The 19,821-nt window shown below is 39.4% G+C and overlaps 9 protein-coding genes and 2 non-coding genes across 11 annotated transcripts; 5 read left to right on the forward strand and 6 right to left on the reverse strand.

Moving 5' to 3' along the window:
* Positions 1 to 1,098: 1,098 nt before the first annotated feature.
* Positions 1,099 to 1,416, forward strand: SOMG_03006 (Schizosaccharomyces specific protein; the record flags this gene model as incomplete). Its single annotated transcript, XM_056181797.1, has 1 exon — positions 1,099 to 1,416. One exon carries the CDS (start codon positions 1,099 to 1,101, stop codon positions 1,414 to 1,416), a length of 318 nt encoding a protein of 105 aa, XP_056037462.1.
* A 1,061-nt stretch (positions 1,417 to 2,477) lies between these two features.
* Positions 2,478 to 4,373, reverse strand: sum3 (translation initiation RNA helicase Sum3; the record flags this gene model as incomplete). Its single annotated transcript, XM_056181798.1, has 1 exon — positions 2,478 to 4,373. One exon carries the CDS (start codon positions 4,371 to 4,373, stop codon positions 2,478 to 2,480), a length of 1,896 nt encoding a protein of 631 aa, XP_056037463.1.
* Positions 4,374 to 5,128: 755 nt separating this feature from the next.
* On the forward strand, positions 5,129 to 5,827 carry svp26 (COPII-coated ER to Golgi transport vesicle protein Svp26; the record flags this gene model as incomplete). The annotated part of the gene is made up of 1 exon (XM_056181799.1): positions 5,129 to 5,827. The coding sequence occupies one exon, from the start codon at positions 5,129 to 5,131 to the stop codon at positions 5,825 to 5,827; it is 699 nt and encodes a 232-aa protein (XP_056037468.1).
* A 311-nt stretch (positions 5,828 to 6,138) lies between these two features.
* yps1 (aspartic protease) lies at positions 6,139 to 7,710 on the reverse strand (the record flags this gene model as incomplete). The annotated part of the gene is made up of 1 exon (XM_056181800.1): positions 6,139 to 7,710. The coding sequence occupies one exon, from the start codon at positions 7,708 to 7,710 to the stop codon at positions 6,139 to 6,141; it is 1,572 nt and encodes a 523-aa protein (XP_056038143.1).
* Positions 7,711 to 8,655: 945 nt separating this feature from the next.
* On the forward strand, positions 8,656 to 11,799 carry vid21 (NuA4 histone acetyltransferase complex subunit Vid21; the record flags this gene model as incomplete). Its single annotated transcript, XM_056181801.1, has 3 exons — positions 8,656 to 8,664; positions 8,735 to 9,042; positions 9,138 to 11,799. The coding sequence occupies 3 exons, from the start codon at positions 8,656 to 8,658 to the stop codon at positions 11,797 to 11,799; spliced, it is 2,979 nt and encodes a 992-aa protein (XP_056037580.1).
* A 281-nt stretch (positions 11,800 to 12,080) lies between these two features.
* On the reverse strand, positions 12,081 to 12,574 carry sws2 (mitochondrial ribosomal protein subunit S13; the record flags this gene model as incomplete). Its single annotated transcript, XM_056181802.1, has 2 exons — positions 12,081 to 12,246; positions 12,294 to 12,574. 2 exons carry the CDS (start codon positions 12,572 to 12,574, stop codon positions 12,081 to 12,083), a joined length of 447 nt encoding a protein of 148 aa, XP_056037579.1.
* A 1,500-nt stretch (positions 12,575 to 14,074) lies between these two features.
* SOMG_03012 (P-factor pheromone Map2) lies at positions 14,075 to 14,914 on the reverse strand (the record flags this gene model as incomplete). Its single annotated transcript, XM_056181803.1, has 1 exon — positions 14,075 to 14,914. The coding sequence occupies one exon, from the start codon at positions 14,912 to 14,914 to the stop codon at positions 14,075 to 14,077; it is 840 nt and encodes a 279-aa protein (XP_056037578.1).
* Positions 14,915 to 16,588: 1,674 nt separating this feature from the next.
* Positions 16,589 to 17,161, forward strand: ura6 (uridylate kinase Ura6; the record flags this gene model as incomplete). The annotated part of the gene is made up of 1 exon (XM_056181804.1): positions 16,589 to 17,161. One exon carries the CDS (start codon positions 16,589 to 16,591, stop codon positions 17,159 to 17,161), a length of 573 nt encoding a protein of 190 aa, XP_056037577.1.
* A 252-nt stretch (positions 17,162 to 17,413) lies between these two features.
* Positions 17,414 to 17,995, reverse strand: rrk1. Its single transcript, XR_008803716.1, has one exon.
* A 110-nt stretch (positions 17,996 to 18,105) lies between these two features.
* Positions 18,106 to 19,013, forward strand: pre10 (20S proteasome complex subunit alpha 7, Pre10; the record flags this gene model as incomplete). The annotated part of the gene is made up of 4 exons (XM_056181805.1): positions 18,106 to 18,108; positions 18,148 to 18,245; positions 18,293 to 18,775; positions 18,833 to 19,013. The coding sequence occupies 4 exons, from the start codon at positions 18,106 to 18,108 to the stop codon at positions 19,011 to 19,013; spliced, it is 765 nt and encodes a 254-aa protein (XP_056037584.1).
* A 646-nt stretch (positions 19,014 to 19,659) lies between these two features.
* On the reverse strand, positions 19,660 to 19,819 carry snR10. The gene has a single exon (XR_008803695.1). It is a non-coding gene; the product is annotated as a box H/ACA small nucleolar RNA snR10 (small nucleolar RNA).
* Between the last annotated feature and the right edge of the window lie 2 nt (positions 19,820 to 19,821).

The raw sequence follows: 19,821 nt of genomic DNA on the forward strand, positions 1-19,821 counted from the left end.
GCGGTGTATTATAGTAAAAGTATCAGTGATTGTATTTGTATGATGCTTTTGTTTCAATCCATACAAGATGGGTGGGGGGTATACTTATATATATAACATTTTTTTTATGAAATTGAATTTCATAATCTTCTACGTGAATTGCTTCTCATATCTGAATATCTATACGCCATTTGTTGCCCAAACTTTGGATTGACGGAGTGCTTTGCGATATTTTTGTGGCCATCGTCGCCACATTTGAAGTATGAGAAACTGCTCTCAAGAGCAGGAACACAGTTTATAGAATAGGAGAAATGCATAATAACGAGAGAGGAAGTTCAGGAGTGTGCTCAATCACCGGACTCCTGTTGTCAAGATATTGAACTTTACATTTTCTTTTCAACGTACCTTATAGGAAACGTTATCTGTCATTGGAAGGGGGAAAAAAGTATTTTTTGTATTACTAATGAACTTGACATTACTGCATGGCTATAAATGTCAAAGGTCATTGACTAAAAGAACCTTCATAGACAAGCACATTTGTGAATATTCTCTGCCACGCTCAAAAGATATTGCATCTATGCCTGGGATTCATTGGCTCTGTTTTCTATTGAATCAATGTTACTTTCAATTCTTTTCAACATAATAAAAGCCAACTACTTCATTGTTTTTTCACCTGTTCTTCACAAGCACATGACGTTACTTTGAAAGTGACATTACATGCGAAACTTACAGAATGTGCACACGATTCTAGCTACTGGACAAATTATCTTGTTTCTATCATATATTTATTTTTTTCATTTAACTCCTTCTTGTCCCACCGACTCTGCTAGCTCTTCGTTTTTGCCTACCTTTTTGAATCTTGATGACAAACAGAAACAAAAACAAAAACAAAATTTCATACAAATAACAAGGAATAATAGCAGCGCAAAGCAACACTACGATACGTACCCTTTACCACCAAAACGTACGCTATTCATTTAACGGGTGCGTCTAGAACATCACTATCTGTATTTCGGTTTCTAATTACATTTTCGTTTGCCATTCACAACAAGCCCGTTCGTTAGGAAACAATTCCTACCGCATTGAAAAGAATAATTTCCATTTTTAAAGAACATAAGTATGTATTCCAAAAACCCAAGGTATGACCTCGCCGCCTACCCAGGCGACCCTCGCCGCCGACTTCGTAAAAATGTTCGATTTGAAACGCCTGTCGAAGACGACGATGAATACCGTGAATTTGAAGACAGTGACAGTGATGATCAAAAGTTTGAAGATCGCGATCCTCGAAAACGCGTTGATCCCATCCAACATATGCTACTCATCCACCGTCTCAACCGTATCTCCCAATCCTCTAAACATACTTTCCTCTTTATGCTTGTGTGCTTTGTTTTTTTCTTTTTCATCTTAATCGGCTTTTTCTCACTTCGTTCTCATTAAAAAGGTATCCCTTCTCGTAATTGAACTCCCTTATTATGCTGAGGTAAAAATGTCCGAATTGTTTTCTATTCCTTGTTCTGCCGGTCCTTTTTGTTATTTAAATTTCAAAAAACTTTCCTTTTGTCCTCTCCTTTTTCTTTGTCCCTGCAGACTTGTCCGGCCTTTGTGATTGGAATCTCACTTACTTTAGAATTGACGCTTCAATTATGTCCGATCGTTTTTTCAATAAATTAAGTCCTACTTATAATTTATTACTACCCATTTCGTTTCATATATTTACGACAAATTAGTTGATATGATACCTCATTCTATAATTCAACTCCATCCTGAATATTCTCTCATCTTAATAGTCAATAATAATGTATTAGCCTTAGCGCGCATTTCTATTACTACAAATTGCAGAATCGTAAAGCTTTTCCTTTAAGAAACTATATACCCAAGAACCACAATCCAACAAAAGAGAGACGCTGAATTTGAAACCAACCTCCCTGGAAAAGATAAAGATTTTCAAGACTTCATAGCACATCCATATAGCCTCGAAAAAATATCAACATAATCATTTATATATGTTGTATGCCCATCGTATTCGTACATTCACTCTATAAAGCTTTCTTCCGAATCATTGTATCCCTTTGTATAATTTTTCCATACCAATAACCTGGTTATCGATACTTTCAATTGTTGACACAGTAATGGTGAACCAAAGAAACAACATGCATACAAAAACTTGTCGGATCGTCCACATAACGCTTCCACATCTGCAATCAACAAACGCACGCTCAAGCGGATAATGTCAATTCGATTTTTATTATCATTTCATCTGTTACTAACGAATCGATCAAATTTCCTTCGCGCAAAACGCTCAATCACAGTGAAATATGAATTTTTCACTCTTTCATTGATTTTTCTTTTTTTCTCTATCCATCAGATATTTCTATCCAAAGCATCTTTGTTTCCTTTTTAGCAGAACTTGTAGAACTTGAACAGAACAAAGTTTCTTCAACAAAAGCAAAAGATTTTTTGACTGCATAAATAAAAAGGAGGATCAGTCATATCCTAGCTTACCACCAGGACTGGGAACTGCCACTGTTATAAGTGTTTCCATGATTGCTGGGGGTACGATCATAACCACTGTTGTAAGGAGCGTAACTACCGCCAGTGTTGTAGTTGCTAGCAGTGTTAGTAGTACGACGGAAATCACGGGTTCCGTAGTTTCCACCACCACGTCCGCGAGGAGTGAAGCGTCCGCGTCCGCCACCACCACCGCCGAAACTGCTTTCACGAGCCATAGCCAAAAGGAAGCTAGGGCACTCTTGGTGGGATTCATTTAATAGGTCAATGAGATCCTTGGCAAGAGCCTTATTATTACGGTTAAAGAAAGCAACGGCATGACCAATGTTTCCGGCACGACCAGTACGACCAATACGATGGACATAGTCATCAATATCAGTGGGCAAGTCGTAGTTAATAACGTGTGTAACGTTGGGGATATCCAAACCACGACTGGCGACTGCAGTAGCAACCATGATAGAAGTACGGCCGGAACGGAACAAATCTAAAGCGCGTTCACGCTCACGTTGTGTACGGTCACCGTGAATGCTAGTTGCAGGGAAGTTGCTGGTCAACAAATAGTCGGTAAGAGTATCTGCCATACGCTTAGTCTCGACGAAAATCAAGGTCAAGCCCTCAATAGGGAGGGTGTGAAGGATATCAAGCAAGTAACTGCGCTTTTCTGAATCTTCAACATGGACAACCTTCTGAGTAATGTTTTCAGAGGTAGATCCAACTCGGCCAACACTCAAGAAGACGTATTCCTTCAAGAAGTCACGAGCTAATACTTGGATATCGCGAGGGAAAGTAGCGGAAAACATGAGAGTTTGGCGATTGTCAACACCAGTCATGTCAGCACCTTCGACAATTTGTCTAATTTGGGGTTCGAAACCCATATCCAACATGCGGTCAGCTTCATCCAAAACCAAAAATTTGATGTTAGCTAAAGAGATGCGACCACGGTCAATCAAATCGACCAAACGACCAGGAGTGGCAGAGAGTAAATCACAGCCTTGGTCCATGGTACGAATTTGAGCACGAATATCAGCACCACCGTAAACAGCACAGGGGCGAACCCAAGAGCGGTAACAGAACTTTCTTGATTCCTCGTGGATTTGGCAAACCAACTCACGAGTAGGAGCAAGAATTAAGGTAGTGGGATAAGCCTTACGAGGACGATAGCCCATACCAGGGTTTTTATCCATAGGAATAGGAGCTGGACCCTTGTCAAATGCAAGAGAAAGAATGGGGAACAGGAAACCAGCCGTTTTACCTGAACCAGTTTGAGCACAAGCCATCAAGTCACGACCAGAAGTGACAATGGGGATAGAGTTCTTTTGAACTGGGGTAGGTTGAGTATAACCAGATAGGAAGATATTTTGAAGCAAATGGTTGTTCAAAGGAGGAGAAAGGAATTCATGAACAGGTTCAACTTCACCTCCAGAAACCTCAACAGGGATGTCATCATATCTTTCAAAGTTGATTCCTGTTGAAGCTTTGACACCGTCGGCGACAGCACCAAACAATTGGCGTTCCAATATGGTGTTTCTAGCGCCGAGGATGTGTTGACCGTCTTTCCATTGGCCACCTCCACGATTGTTACGGTAACCACCACCGTTATTACCTTCACGACCTCCGCGGAAGCCACCTCCAAATCCTCCACGGCCTTCGCCACCACGGTTGAATTCACGGCGTCCGCCGAAGCCAGAAGACGAAATTTCACTAGGGGTTTCAGAGCGAGAAGCTGGCTCAGAGCTCACCGGTGTAGGACTCGTAGGAACGGCATCAGGCGTGCTACGGGCAAAGGGAGGAACGTACTTCCTAGGTCTGTTATTGAGATTAACTCTTTGCAAATTTTCAGTCACGGAACCAACTGAATCTACTTGTTGCTGTACATTGTCGCTCATAATATTATTATGTTCGTTGTTGTGTGTGGTAAATGTTAAGTTCAAATTTGCGGCTGACTCCTCCAAATAGAGGGCGGGACTGCCCTTTTATAGATAACGACCAACAGTTTTAGCCACGAAATAAATTTATTGCTAAAAAATAATAATTCCTACTAGACTTATAAGAATTATTTTTACAGCATTCCCGTTTGTTTGAGATCGATTTCTGAGGATTAGAGGGTTTTTTTCTTTTATATGGAAATTTCTTATTTTGGACGTCAGACTACCAGAAAACAAGTAGATAACTAGTTAAATATAATCAAATTAAAAGACGTTGAATTATGCCTTTTAGATACTCCAACTGTGAAGTCGATATATTGGATACAGCTTCATTCTAAGCAAGAGAATGATGTATCAAAAAACTACTTGTAAATATATTCTTATTTCAACCTATAATTCATACACTCGTTCTTTGTTGTTTCTTTAATCTGGGTCGTCATTTAAATGGGACTTGACTCGCCGTAGGGTATTATTATTGTTTTGGCATTCCAGCCTCTCTTCCCAAGACGTCTAATTCTTTCTATAACAACGGACTTTGAGATTTGTAAACCATACACTTCGATTTCGTTTTTTTATTTATCTTTTATATTACTATTACCGATTGTCTGTTAAAAAGTAGGCGCTATTTGAAGTGATTCAAAGTTTGACCACTGAGAAGGCGTCAATAGCTCAGAGTTTCCTTTTTCTCTTTCTTTTTTCTTGCTTTCTTCTAAAAAATGCTGATTTTGAATTGTCTATCATACTTGGGTGTTATTTTGGGATTTGTCGGATTAACCCTTAGCATTGCTTCTGCTTTGTATTATGTTTCTGAGTTTATAGAAGAACACACAAAGCTAGCCAAAGCCTTCTTAACAAGACTGGTTTACTTTATCATGGGCACGCTAATCCTACTTGCTTTACTTGACGGTTTTCCTTTCTGGCTTTGCGCCTTTTCTATATTCAGTAACTATGTCTACAAACTCAATTTTGATACATTCCCATTCTTTTCTTTTCGCCGTCTACGTTTTCTACTGGCTTGTGCCTTAATTATCACTAATCATCTCTTGTGGGTTCGGTTCTTTCAAACCCATGAGTTTCCCGGTCGCCCTCGCGGCGTTACTTACGACTTTCTTGGCCAAAGAGTAGCGACATACCGTGCCACCTTTTCACAAGTAGCCTCCTTTATGGGAATCTGCGTTTGGTCGGTTCCCATTGGGATTTTTGTGTCTTTCACTGCTGCAGACAATGCTTTGCCTACTACCATAGCTGCTGATTCTTCAGAGTCCTCTTCTTATCCTGATTCATCTAATCGTCCACAAGTTCGTGCTTCTAATGTTTTACGTCAAATGTACAAGAAAGTAGGCGCCTACATTGAACGGTCTCTTGCCGCCTTAGGTTTAAGTGACCAAATGGGTGCAAACGAACGTTTTGTATAAGTAACTCTATTCTTACGAACGGTACTTTTAACTTATAACCATCATCCTTTTACTTCGTTTATGTTCATGCTTTCTCAGCTTTTTTAAAGTCATTGTATCCTACTTGTGCATCCTTTCTCCTCTCCCTCGCACATGATGCAAAATCAAAATTACTCTTAGTTTATGATCGTTACAATCATCTGTAAATACGAATTTCCCTTTTGCACTTCCCATAAAAAACCGTGAAAAACAAGAATCATGATTCATTACCACTATTATTATTATTATTATAACCTATTAAGTCATACCTTTTTCCATATACCTTATACATTTTAAATTGCAATCATTAGTATTATTGAAAAAATAGCTGGAAACCCCAAAAGCATCCAGTAAGCTGTCTCTTTTCGGGAAGAACTATTTTGATCCTTCATCGTCCCTCTCATTGAAGATACGTTGTATGCAGGCAAACGCGTAGTTGCTACCGAGTCATTTAATATATCGGTTGTCCAATTTGTTCGTGTGTAAGTTGGGGGAAAATGAGATGTTTCAACTACTTCTGAGAGTTTCCTGCTTGTGGGTACCTGATTGCACATACTGGCCCCAGGAACATTTTCATTTAAAATCGCAGTGAAGTTTGTACTTATATTATAATAGGCTTGAGCAATGGAAATTGTTTTTGCCTTTTGATGAAACACGGTATATGCATTCCGAAAAAAAGCCAATCCTAATACAGCCTGTGGTGTTGATGTGGGGCGAATACCCAAAACGCAAATATCGTCGATTTTTTGTGTAACAAGCATTGAAGTCTTCATGAAAATCGTTGAGTTACAGCCAAACTGAAAGTTGACGCCGCTTTTATCGTCGATGCTGTTACAGGGAACTGCAAGGAAACCATATGCAATGAAACCTCCCATAAGATCAGTTAAAGCGTATGATATGTCGTAAGGTAAGTACATAAATAGTTCTCGAGTTTGAAGGTACGCGTCTACCACTAGCGAGAAATTCGAGGAGAATGTAGAATTTATATATTGTACGGAGTACAAGGTCATTGAATAATGACTGCTGCGTGTTTGCTTGTGTGTAACCAAAGGTCCCCTAAACTTTGTTACGTCTACAGCACCTAAAATCAGCGTCCCGTTTCCAGTTGCATCAAATGATAAACTGAAGGTCGGTGTACTTAAAATATCATTTTGTACCAACTGATTCAAAAACGTAGGCGGTTTAAAACTTGAGATGGAATCCACAAAGTCAATACTATTAATTTCGGAAGGTGCAGCCAACCCTAAAACACCTTTGTATGGCAATAAAGAAGCTGGAACATACTCCTTCAATGTAATACCAAATTGAAAGTCATTAAGTTCATGATAATGACTGTATACTAAAGAGTCTTGAACATTAACTCCAGCAACCGTAATATTATCGTCGTATTTAACTAAATACGTCTTGGGATTATTCATAAAGGAAAAACTCAACGAAGAATTGCCTGTATAGCAGGAGTCAATCGCATCGGCATCGCAAAGGAAGTAACGAAGTTCGTCACTACCCCATTGAGAACCGTCAACTTCGATGCCTAAAAACTTTGGATTAAATGACAATACATTGTAATATGTAAGCCAAGTATAAGGCATGTCCAAATCAACAGCCACAACATACGGAATTGCAGGCTGGCCTATAGATAATGTAGTAGTATAGTAGGCGTAACTCTGAAAGGTCAACGGAAAGGTGGATACATCGGAAACGAGAGCAGAATACCGTTTTTGTAAATGAGGATTTGGGGATGAGAAATCCACACTCCTTGGAACAACGTCCAAGGCAACAATGCCTTTGTCAACGTAGCGATAGGCAATCACAGACTTTATCCAGAGAAAAAAGAGAAAACTGATGATATTTTGAATTCGAAGCATTTTTTTTAAATTAAAACGAAGATAAAAATCCGCCCAAAATATGATGATAAAAATTGATCAGTCTATATAATACACAGAAAGCTGGATTATCAAGAAAAAAGAAGGAAATGAAAGAGAGGTCTAAAAGTCAATTGTCGTAGCATAAATCGGAAACAATTATATACAGGACAGAAGAGGAAATGGAATCGAATGGTCCTAGCAGCGCTAAATGCGAAACGAATTGGGCCTTAATATTTCATTTGTTCACTGAAGACAAGGGCTGAAGACACGCAAATAGAACTTGACAAACTATTAAGTCAAGAAGTAACTCTTTTGGATATAACGGAAACAAGCCTTTTGAGCTTTGAATCACTATAGTCTAATAATGCAATTATACGCACAAATAAACTGGCGGCTTAAATAAAAAAAAAGATAAAAAAATGCAAAAAATAAGTAAGTTAAGAAAATCCAAATTGGTAGCACCTGCTACTCTGTTTAAACAAAATGATCCTTGCTAGAAGCTCCCTGAGGTTATATGAAACCTGAAGACAATAGCTCAAAATAGGTGCAAATGAATGCTGAAGATAGGTGTAAATCTCCCAAAATTGAGATTTCGCTTAAACTTTCGTATTACTGACGGCTTTCTATTAACGTTTTCACGGTAATTATGGTGCAAATTAATACCTCCAATTAATTATGATTATTAACCATTCAAAGTAAATATCTTACACTCATTCAAATCAGCAGGGCTTCTCACATTCAACTGAATTGGTGAAAGGTAGGTTAAATCGTTGAGGACCTAAGTTTGACCACCACCAGGGTAGAGAATTCAATCTTCCAACATCGTGAAGAGGCTCACAATCATTTGATAACCCAAGATCCGTAATTATTTTTTTTTACTATTTATTTCAGCATCGAGTGATCTTTGCTTTTGTGTCTTGCATGAAAAATTTTTCATAGGATGATATGGAAGGGGTACGTTGGTTATTGAGGGTTTCCTTCATAAAATTTAATTCATTAATGAGTCTAAATTAACACGTAATAGAAGTCTGTCGAGCCTGACGCTTCATTAAACGGAAAATCGCAAGATTCTATTCCAAGGCAGAATACTCCCAATGGGGAGAGAATGGAAAACATTGATTCTTTTATTAAGAGTGAAGAGGAACTTGATTATGAAATTAAGTTGAATGGCACCGCGCGTGCATTGCACCGAAAATATAGAAAACTTTTACTACTCCTGTGGTTGAATACTAAATTTCCGGATGGTTTAGGCCGGATTTTAACTAGTCATGAAATACAATCTGATTATCTTGAAGAATGGAATGAATTTTGTGAAAGAAATCCTCTAGTCAGGTATGTTGATACATTGATTGCCGAAGTGCTTGTTTAAGAATAATCTTTTAGGCAAGTTTTTGAAGGCGAATGGAATTTATTGACAGCCTATTTAGTAAATCATCCTTGGATTTATCCATACTTGAGTCGATTCAACCGGTGCAGATGGAACAGGTTTCACCTTTAGTTTCCCCTACTGTTCCTTCAGAAACGGTAACCAAACCACCTGATGAAAATCTACAGAACAATGAAAACGAAGACCTAGACGAACCAAAGAGCCCTAGAACTGACGTACCCCAAGTATTTAAAGAGGAATCTATCCAACCGGCATTACCTGAAAAAGACGCGGTTCACCAGCAAGAAGAAGTAATAGATCATGATACTCAGGAACCTATAACAGAAGAAAGGGCCGTCAGTGAGAAATTAAATGAACAGGGACCTTCACCTTTACAGGCGGAAAGACCTCAAACCCCCGACAGCGAGTATGCTGTCCTGCAGCTTGCTAAGGTCCAGAAAAATGACGAGCAACAGGATATAGGTGCTAATGATGAAGACTTTACAGAAAGAATCCAATTAAAACCCGAAAGTTCAGTGACCGATGGATCCCAAAGTGCCGGGGCCCAAGATGTAGAAACTATGACTCAAGCAGTCATTCCCAAATCCCCGACTGAACCCCAACATGAGGTGTCCCTGGATAAAGTTGATGAGATTGCTCGTAAAGAAAATGATGCAGAGATAGCGACGCATGTTGTTGAAGAGACGGCTACAACGTCTGCTATTGCGAAGTATGGAAATTCTGAAGCCGTATCAGCAGGTCAGCAAGTACAACAGGATGACTTATCGGTTCCTTCCAATTTTAACGATCAACACAGACATTTGGCGCTAAGTCCGATACCTAATACGGACGAACCTTCTGTCGAGGGTGCCCCAATAAGCAAACCTCAAAAACTGACTGGAAGTGTTGATACGTTCCCAGAGATTTTCACTTCCTCGAGACCTCTATTTCATTTATCATTTTCTCTTCCATTGTCACTATTACCTCCTTCAGAACTTTCTGTTCAAAGGAAGGCTGAAGATACTCTAGATGCTTGGCTACTTCGTACGGAAATGATACCTTTGCAAAATGATCTTGAAAACGCTTACAAATATGTTTCTACTAACAACTGGATGCATGCTTATAAAGAAAAAATAGTAAGGGAGTCTATCCGCAGTGTGTTCATTGCCAAAGAAAAAGGATCATGGTCGTTTCGCCAGCCGAAACGACAAAAAGAGATGATTCCAACAAAAACGCACTACGACTATTTGCTTGATGAAATGCAGTGGATGTCTATTGACTTTTCTCAGGAAAGACGATGGAAAATTGCCTTGGCAAAGCGAATAGTTGATTCCGTCATGAACTACCATAATACGTCTGATAAAAGTACTGTGTGCACACCGGCTTCTTTATCTAAGAACAAAAAGCCATTGTCATACAATGGAAGTAGTAAAAACAGTACTTTTTCAAACTCCCCTTCTCCTGATTTCGCAAAGACTAAGCTGGATCAGTATGATGCCTTACAGATGTCGTCTCCCCCACGAAATAGAGAGTTTTGTAGCACTATTTTTTCAGAAGATGTTGTTGCCATTACTGATGTTAAAGAATCTCATAAGCCGATCTTGAATGTTCCGACCTATGATCCGCCTGATACTACTGAAAATCAATTGCGCGCTTCAGGAATTACATATCCAATAGTCCCAATTTCCAGGTTTGCTTTAGCTAAAACAAAACTCAAATCAAGCTGTATACATACTGAACGGAAAAGGTTATTTAGTGAACGTGATACTATTTCTCAACAATCTGGAGAAACAATCACGAAGGATAAAGCCAATAAAGATACTGACGTAACTTCCGAATTTCCAGAAGGAAACACAAAAAAGAAACGAGCATTTGCACCATTCACCGTACGTCCTCCATATCCTCCTTTGGCAACGGAGAACACACCCGAGGTTACTTGGTTGCCTGAAGAGGACGAACTACTTCTTTTACTGTTGAGACAATATTCTTTCAATTGGGAATTTGTAGCAAACCGACTAACACCGTCTGGGTTATACGTGCCTAAAACAGAACGAAGAACTGCTTGGGATTGCTTTGAAAGGTGGATTCAAGTTGATCCTCAAGCTGCAAATGTTCAATTTACAGGATCTCATGCAAGATTGGCTCAACAAAAGCTAGAAGAATCGTTACAGAAATCACAGCAATCAATGCCAAACTTGCGTGTACGTGACTTTAATACTCCTAAACCTGACGCGCTGAATCAAAACTCTTATTTTGTGTTGCCAACAATTTTTCGCCAATACCGCCCCGTTGCTATATTTGAAGCTATAAAAAAGACACTTAAGCAACGAGAGTTTACTCAAAAAACTGCGATCAAGCGACAAACTGCTAATGTACCTACTCCGTCTGAACGACTACCTCCTGTACCTTCTCCAATTGAGCTATCCAGATTGAAATTTGAGCGTGAAGCACAGATTCAGCAACTACAATCGCAAAGAAATGCAAACTTGTATATGCAACATCAAAATCAGACGAAGATGAGGCCGACAACTTCCATAGCTGGAACGCCTCAAAATCATTTGGCAGCATATCAAGCAGGGGTTTCTCAGAATTCTAGCGCCACGTCCTCAACTGGTAATTCTCCAGTTCTTTCAAGAGCTGTTCCTCGATTGCAGAATCGATTGGATTATCCAAATTCTCCAAGGTTGGCAGCGGAGCAGATTCAGCAGTTTCAACAAAGATAGACCAGACCTTATATGACTTTGCTATGATAAATTGTATATTACTTAAACAAAATGTAATGGTTAATTTTTTTGAATAAATTGAATGGATTCAAGTCCTTTGCGTTTCATAAAAGCAATTAATAGGGCTTTCTCTGGTGCTTTTGTGCATGGTAATTTTATTGACAAAATCATTATTTTAAAGATAATAAAATATACGTTGGATCAAAAGAAAAGAGAAAAGGAGATGGGATATGCTTTTAATTAGGACATTCACGTACAGCCAATTGTCCAAAAGAATTCCTCTAATGAATATGTTTAATTTTCTGAAGAATTGAAACAGCAGTTGGCAGTACACGACTCCAACCCAAAGTTCCTACAGGACTAGTGCTGTAAGTTCGTCTTTGAAGGCGGTTTAGCTTCTTTGCGGTTTTTGCGTTCGTCCTTGTATTTTGACCATGCACCGGCAATCTGTTATTTATTAGTCTCAACAAAACCTAAGGAAGCGTAATACTCACCCAGCAGCATGTCGCAAACCTCGATAAGAGCGAATAGTATAGAATCGAGAAATATTAGCATCTCTTTGTCGCTTCAAGTCTCCTTCAATGGTCATATTGGATAGCAATTGTGAGAGACCAGTCAGTTGACCATCCGTAAGCTCTTTCACTTTCAAAGTATCGTGAAACGAAAGCTTGGCACAAATGTTGTCTGCAACGGCTCTTCCAATTCCGTAGAAACCTAACAGAGCATACTTTACAGGCCGCTCATCTTTGATAGGCACACCTAAAATATAAACCATGGCGGACTATTTCAGAAAAAGACAAATTCACGCAATTGACGACGTTCTCAGATAATTCAGTAAAAACAAAAAGATATTTTTTTTAGAGACTAATTATAAGAGCTAAAAGCTGACAAAGGGGGGTATTTCCTGGAAACCCGGAATTCTTGAGGATACGGAGAGGCCACGATTGAACCAACAAACCTGAGAAATGAAAGTCGTAAAGAAAGGAACCGTATTAGAGTTTATTTTGTAATATTTAATCTCTTTAAAAGGAATGTCATACAATTAACGTTAAATTAACTTATTCTTTTTTTTTCGAAGGATCAACTCCATACAGAGATTCGAGCTTCGTACACACTCTTGAAGAAGATTCCAAAGATCGATTCAAGTAAAAGAAAGTCATCTTTAGTTGAATTTGGTGTTATCGAAAACTACTGTTGTTGACAAGCAAAGTAGGTTATCCCTGTGTTTACTTTTGTTAGTGAACATTTTCCTTACTTAACGGGAATGTTTAACAATCACTTCGTACTGAATATGCTTGCACATGTTTGCTGCTGAGGTTTGACATTTACAGAAACGTGTGCAAGCCTTCAAAGCGAAATTTAAACATTTGTTTTCGAAACAGGAATTTGCTTGATAAGTGATGAACAAAAGGGTAAGAGAACGGAAAGATTGGGTATGAAGCACAATGTGCACTTTGATTTCCTAAAGTGTATGCTATACTCTACGAATGCCGAACTGTGGTATTAGAATGCCCATGGACAGATATGTTATACAAGATGATTGCCGTGTTGGAATTTTCATAAATGGAGATGTTCTTAATCAAGGACTATTATCTGTAACAACAAAAGGAAAGGAAATACAGAAGAAAAAGCAGTTATTGCTATAAATGCACTGTGAGTGGTCTTTCGTATCTTTTCTTTACTTTAGAATTGCAAGTCAAAGCAGTATGCTTTCTTCAAATTTGAAATGAATGAATGAATATATCCATATGCGTGATAATAAAGGAAGGATTGCTGTAGACCAAGCGGATTCCTAGGCCAAGTACAATGCCGAAGATGGAGATCAATAACTTCCAGTTCAAGTGACATTTAGCTCGTGTCTTCGATTTGCCTGGAAGGAGCTAGTTCGCTCCTCTAAGGGTGTAGACTTTTATTTGAAGATTTACCATCTCGCAGGAAAGCTTTTGAGATTTGAGCCAAGGCCCATAAGCTTCTTGGCACTTTGGAGATTGAAACCAGAAAATAAATGGAAATATTTATTTATATTAGGGTGCAATGGAGGGGTACTGTTGGACCACACTCAAACATTATTACATGCAATTTCGAGTCAGAAATAAAAATTAAATTAGTTGAGTATTTATTTAAATAAATTATCGATAATTAACTTATAAATAACGATTAATTAAAAAGTATTAGGTTTCTTAAAGGAACCATGGAACCTAAAGTATGGGCAGTTTCACATCGTAGAGGAGGATTTCGAAATCACGGGCTAAAGAATTCGAATCTCGAAATTGCATTAATTAAAGTGAGAACTAATGTTGGTCTGTGCGATAGTAGAGTTGAAGGGAACATTCATGACATAGAATTCCAAGAAATGATGATAATCTTCCTTGTCTTTCTCGGTCTTTAAAACAGGTTCCTCAGTTTCATTGCTTTCCCGTTTTTTCAAGTCAGGTCTGTCGGGGTTTTGAAAGCTCCACCAGTTCTTGTAGACACGCTCAAAATCTTCATAGGTCTTGGCGGGAAGTTCAGGGACATCGCGCTTCTTCAAGTCAGGTCTGTCGGGGTTTTGAAAGCTCCACCAGTTCTTGTAGACACGCTCAAAATCTTCATAGGTCTTGGCGGGAAGTTCAGGAACGTCGCGTTTCTTCAAGTCAGGTCTGTCAGGGTTTTGGAAGCTCCACCAGTTCTTGTAGACACGTTCAAAATCTTCATAAGTCTTGGCGGGAAGTTCAGGGACATCACGCTTCTTCAAGTCAGGTCTGTCGGGGTTTTGAAAGCTCCACCAGTTCTTGTAGACACGCTCAAAATCTTCATAGGTCTTGGCGGGAAGTTCAGGGACATCGCGTTTCTTCAAGTCAGGTCTGTCGGGGTTTTGAAAGCTCCACCAGTTCTTGTAGACGCGTTCAAAATCCTCATAGGTCTTGGCGGAAAGTTCAGGGACATCACGCTTCTTCAAGTCAGGTCTGTCGGGGTTTTGGAAGCTCCACCAGTTCTTGTAGACACGTTCAAAATCTTCATAAGTCTTGGCGGGCAATTGCTCCACATATGAAGCGGCAGAACCTTCAATGGGAGCGGGAATAGGAGCAGCAGAGGCAAGGGCAAAAAGAAAAGCGACAAGAGAAAAGAGTTTCATATCGATAAAGAAAGGTATGGAAATTAAGAGTCGATAAAAAATAATAATAAAATAGGTGATCTTAAAGCAAAAAAGAAAAGAGAGCGATATTCAAAAAATAAACTGTCGTAAAGAGCGTTTAAAAGGTCCAAAAGTTGTTCAACTTGTCGAAAAGCGAATTTGCAAAAAAGAAGCAAGTTGGAAAGCGAAAGAGAAGACTTGAGTGTGTTCTGGTTAATTACAACCCATTGAGCCCTTTATATATACCACAAGATCCATGAGTTTCCTTTCTGGGTTGATTATGGAATTACCAATTTCTTTGTTTACATGGAATCCCGTTTGGTGTTTTAATGGGGTATACCATGAACGACGAAAATTGGCTGAAGAAAGGCACGTTCTTTGGAAGCGAAGCCCAAAATTGCGGGGATGGAGACGTTATAGCGAACCATTTGGTTCAGAGAAGGAATGATATAAGACAAAAACAACTCATTCATTTGATTGGTTCGGTTCGGTAGAGATAATAAGAACAATAGAACTTTCTCTATTGAATCAGCAAGTTAAGATAATTGGGAAAGCCAATCAGAAATTGATCGCCCCAACCACCCAAAGATCTGTTAAGGCATTTAATGAAAACGAAAACAAAGAATTTGGTGAAAAAGAGGAGCGTGTTTTACTTTAGTAGCATAATGGACGTCTATAGTGTCGTGTTTTTCTTTTTCTTTTTTCGCTCCATCTCGCGTTTCCGTTAGTTTATGGTCCCCGCATGCGCAAAGCGGTGAAATTTTCTTGACTGGGGAAGGTGTTTCCAGAATGATATGCAAATCGGCGACGATTCCATCAGCGTTCATCTCCAGTTACCATTATTACGATTGACCGACCATTTCTTATCAAAACCACGGGAGTAAACAAAACAAGTGGAGATGAGTGCTGATGGGATCGTCGCCGATTTGCGTACCAAACACACACTCAAGAATCGGTTTGGTTCACACCAGAGGGAGCACTGAAGAAACTCGAATTGAGCAGAATCCTTTCGAAATTTCTTGCTTAGCGAGCGCAATCCTCTCTCCTGTAATGCTTCAGAAAGAAGAATTACTCTATTTTTTAAGCTACAATTGGGAACCTTTTTTTTTTTTTTTTTTTTTATTTTCTCCTTCCCATAAAGCCCTCTTTCTCTTTCTCTTTCTCTCTAGATGTGAGCGAGGGGACCGAGTACCCGGGATATCCGAGCATGGCCCTCGGTTTTCCCGATGAGGATGGCATGTTGGAACTACCATATACCAAAGAGCCACAGCTTGCAAACGGCGTACCTTAAAACGACAAGCCGTAGACGGAATTTTGGCCTTTGGTCTGTAGTCTTGCCTAAGTCTGCGTATATATAATTGAATTTGTTACTTTTGTGGGATCCTTTTCTCTCTTTCCAACGAATCTAGAAAACGTAAGTTCTCTTCGTGACAAGACACTCGCTGAGCAGTATTGTTGGAAACGCTCCCATGTAGCAAGCAACCTATACAACGCGGTGCATTTTTCACTAGTTTTCGTTTGGTCTCATGTGGATGTCAGATTGTCCAACATAGACGACGACGTTGCCCTTGGGTTGCTTCACGTCAACTTTTTTGATTTGCTTTCAAACTTGTTTTGTGCGTCTCTGTGTACTTTTGCTAATTACTGCTCCAGAAAGCATTCTCTCGTATCATCATGTATAAAGTTATTTTTGTTTTGGGCGGCCCTGGAGCCGGTAAGGGAACCCAATGTGACCGCCTGACGACAAAGCTTAACTGTGCTCACATCTCCGCTGGTGATTGCCTTCGAGAAGAACAAGCCCGTCCCGATAGCAGCGATGGCAAACTCATCAAAGAATACATTACAGAGGGCAAAATCGTCCCCATGGAAATTACCTTGCGTCTCTTGGATGCTAAGATGAAGTCTTACAGCCTTCAGGGCATCAACACCTTTTTGATTGATGGATTTCCACGTAAAATGGACCAATTTGAAGGTTTCGAAAACACCATCTGCCCTGCTGCTGTTGCTCTTTTCTTCTACTGTGGTCAAGAAGTTATGTTGAGTCGTTTAATAAATCGCGGAAAGACCAGTGGTCGAGATGACGATAACACCGACTCCATCAAGAAACGTTTCATTACTTTTACCGAAACTTCCATGCCTGTTGTCAATGCTTTGAAAAACGACAGTCGCTGTATCACCATCAACGCCGAGCAAGACCCCGATACTGTCTTTCAAAATACGGTCGATGCTTTACAACCCTATCTATAGTTGCCTAAAACATCTTTCATTTTAGACTGCCCTACCCAACAGAATGTCCTAACGTACACGTAGACACTCGTAGATGTACCCAACGCAGGACCCCAGACTCCAATCATTCTTTCGCTTTTGCCTGCTCTACCACCTCGCACTACCGCTATCAATCGACATATGTACAGTCCATGCCACACTCAACATCGACGACTACACCATTATATACTCCAGTCAGAAATTTTTCGATCATAAAAAGTTCAAACTCAGCAATGAATTCAAAACATTGTATTCTTTCTATCCAAACATTTCTTATTACACACCTATCAACTATTGTTCGACCCATAGAAATGAATCATACCAGACATACAGACAAGATTAGTCGGAATCGAGTTGCCTGACTTTTGTCAGGTGCCGCACATTGCACTAAAAGACATCTTCTCGGGTGCGTTTCAAGATCTCACAGGACAAACCCATGAAATCGAATTTCTGGTACACCCGGCAGGACTTTCGTCCTCCGCTCCTCACGAGCATGCCACGAAGAAGTTCCTCCGACCTTACCCCCTCAATGCGCGTAAACACTTGTAAAAGTGCGTTTGAATTTGAGGAAGTGCGGCGTTTGTCCGTACGCCCGGCATGGTTCTTTTCTACAGATTCCCAGCCTAATTTCCTTCTTTCAAAAGAAAAAGCAAAAACAGCCCATAATGTCAATCGATTTTACGACTGAAACCTTACTATTCCTTGCTTCATCAATCGATCATAACCAACCCATCAAAAACTGCATCCACCAAGAGTTATCAAGTTATTTTCTTTCATTTTACTCCATTTCACCACCCGATCACAATTGGTAAAGGATAACGTTTGCTGTTTCCACTGTAAAACTTATATAACGTAGTGTGACTGCCCTATTGACTTGGGCGCTGGTACTCTCAGGCACCTTCACCAACTACGCATAACATAAGCAAATGGTAAGTTGGGTACACTTGATGACTTTACTTACATTTTAGAGTTCAATTGGTACAGGATACGATTTGGGACTTTTCTTTTCCCCAGATGGACGTCTGTTTCAGGCGGAATACGCGTACAAGGCAGTAGAGAATGGAAGGTAAGTGATACCAAAACTGAAGGATGGACTTCACCTAACTGTTACAGTACTTGTATTGGAATTAAATGCAAAGATGGTGTCATTCTTGCTTTAGAGAAAATCATTATCAGCAAGCTATTAAAACCTCATGCCAACACCCGTATAGGATCGGTCGGTCGTCATGTTGGTATTGCGACCACTGGATTCATACCTGATGGAATGCATATTTTAAAACGTGCTAGAGACGAGGCCAACTCTTGGCGTGATAACTACGGTTCTGCCATTCCCGGATCGGTCATGGCTGATCGACTTGGCAATTACGTTCAACTTTTCACTTGCTATTCGAGTGTTCGTCCTTTTGGTGTCATGTCTTTTGTTGCTGCATATGATGACCTTGGTCCCCATTTGTATATGATTGAGCCTAACGGTGTTTATTGGGGATACAACGGCATTTCAGCCGGTAAAGGTCGCCAAATTGCTCGTAATGAACTTGAAAAGCTAGATTTCTCGACTTTGAAAATGAAAGATGCTGTTAAAGAGGCAGCAAGGATGTATGTACCTTTTTTGTGATTGCTATTTCGGGTTGAAATCAACTAACTTTTTTACAGTATATATGCAACCCACGACGAGGAACATAATAAAGACCATGAAATAGAAATGACCTGGGTTGGTGAAGAAACCAACGGCATTCATACGACTGTCCCCGAAGATCTATTACAAGAGGCGGAAGCATATGCTCGCCGTACAGTTGAAGGTGGTGAGGACGAGGATGTTCCCATGAACGAGTAACTTCATATTACAAAATTCTCGTGAACGCAGCTTGTTTCTAACATTTTTATGCATATTGTCCCTTTGCCGAGTCCTCATCTTTAAGGAATGACAATTTGGAAATCTTTCAAATTTTTATAACCGTCGTTTGTCAATAAGCAATTACAAAAGTCCCTATTTGACATCTTATTCCCCGTTCTTTTATAACCGATCTTCAAAATGATACGAAAATTTGTTTGAAACAATTTGCTCCTTTATTAAGAGCTTCATGAACGAAATATGCGTTTTCCCTATCCGTCGTTTTCTTACACTCCACAGTTGATGCCGATAAGCCGTTCGTAAGCTTGAATGACTCGGAATGATTCATGATTCTTTATATACAGCGTCCCTTACTTTGAATCACATCGAAGACAACCAAAGTAGCTCCTCGTGCTTTTTGTGGGACAGACAATTTCATAGACTATTCTATTCCTTTTTTCATGGCTCATAAAATTTATGAAATACTATAGTTACAAATTATTATGAGACAAAACCAATATAGTACGTAGTAACTCTATTTGAAAACAATCTTTACTGATGATTCATTACTTTCGAAACAATACTTTTTTATACTCAAGAGATTTCTTTAATTAACTTTTTCATTCTCAAATTTATTTAATGCTGATTATATTGTAGTAACAGTTATTGAGGTGAATCCCATTAAATTTGAAAAACATCTCACCCAACCGTCTCTAATTGATCTCCAGTATACATTTAAGACAGGTAATTTCTGTATCATCTAAATTTATCTACAGTCCTGCTTCGTATCTGTTAAATAAGCGTTGTTCAT

Source organism: Schizosaccharomyces osmophilus, chromosome 2 (assembly GCF_027921745.1).
Source record: "Schizosaccharomyces osmophilus chromosome 2, complete sequence".
Lineage (NCBI taxonomy): Eukaryota > Fungi > Ascomycota > Schizosaccharomycetes > Schizosaccharomycetales > Schizosaccharomycetaceae > Schizosaccharomyces > Schizosaccharomyces osmophilus.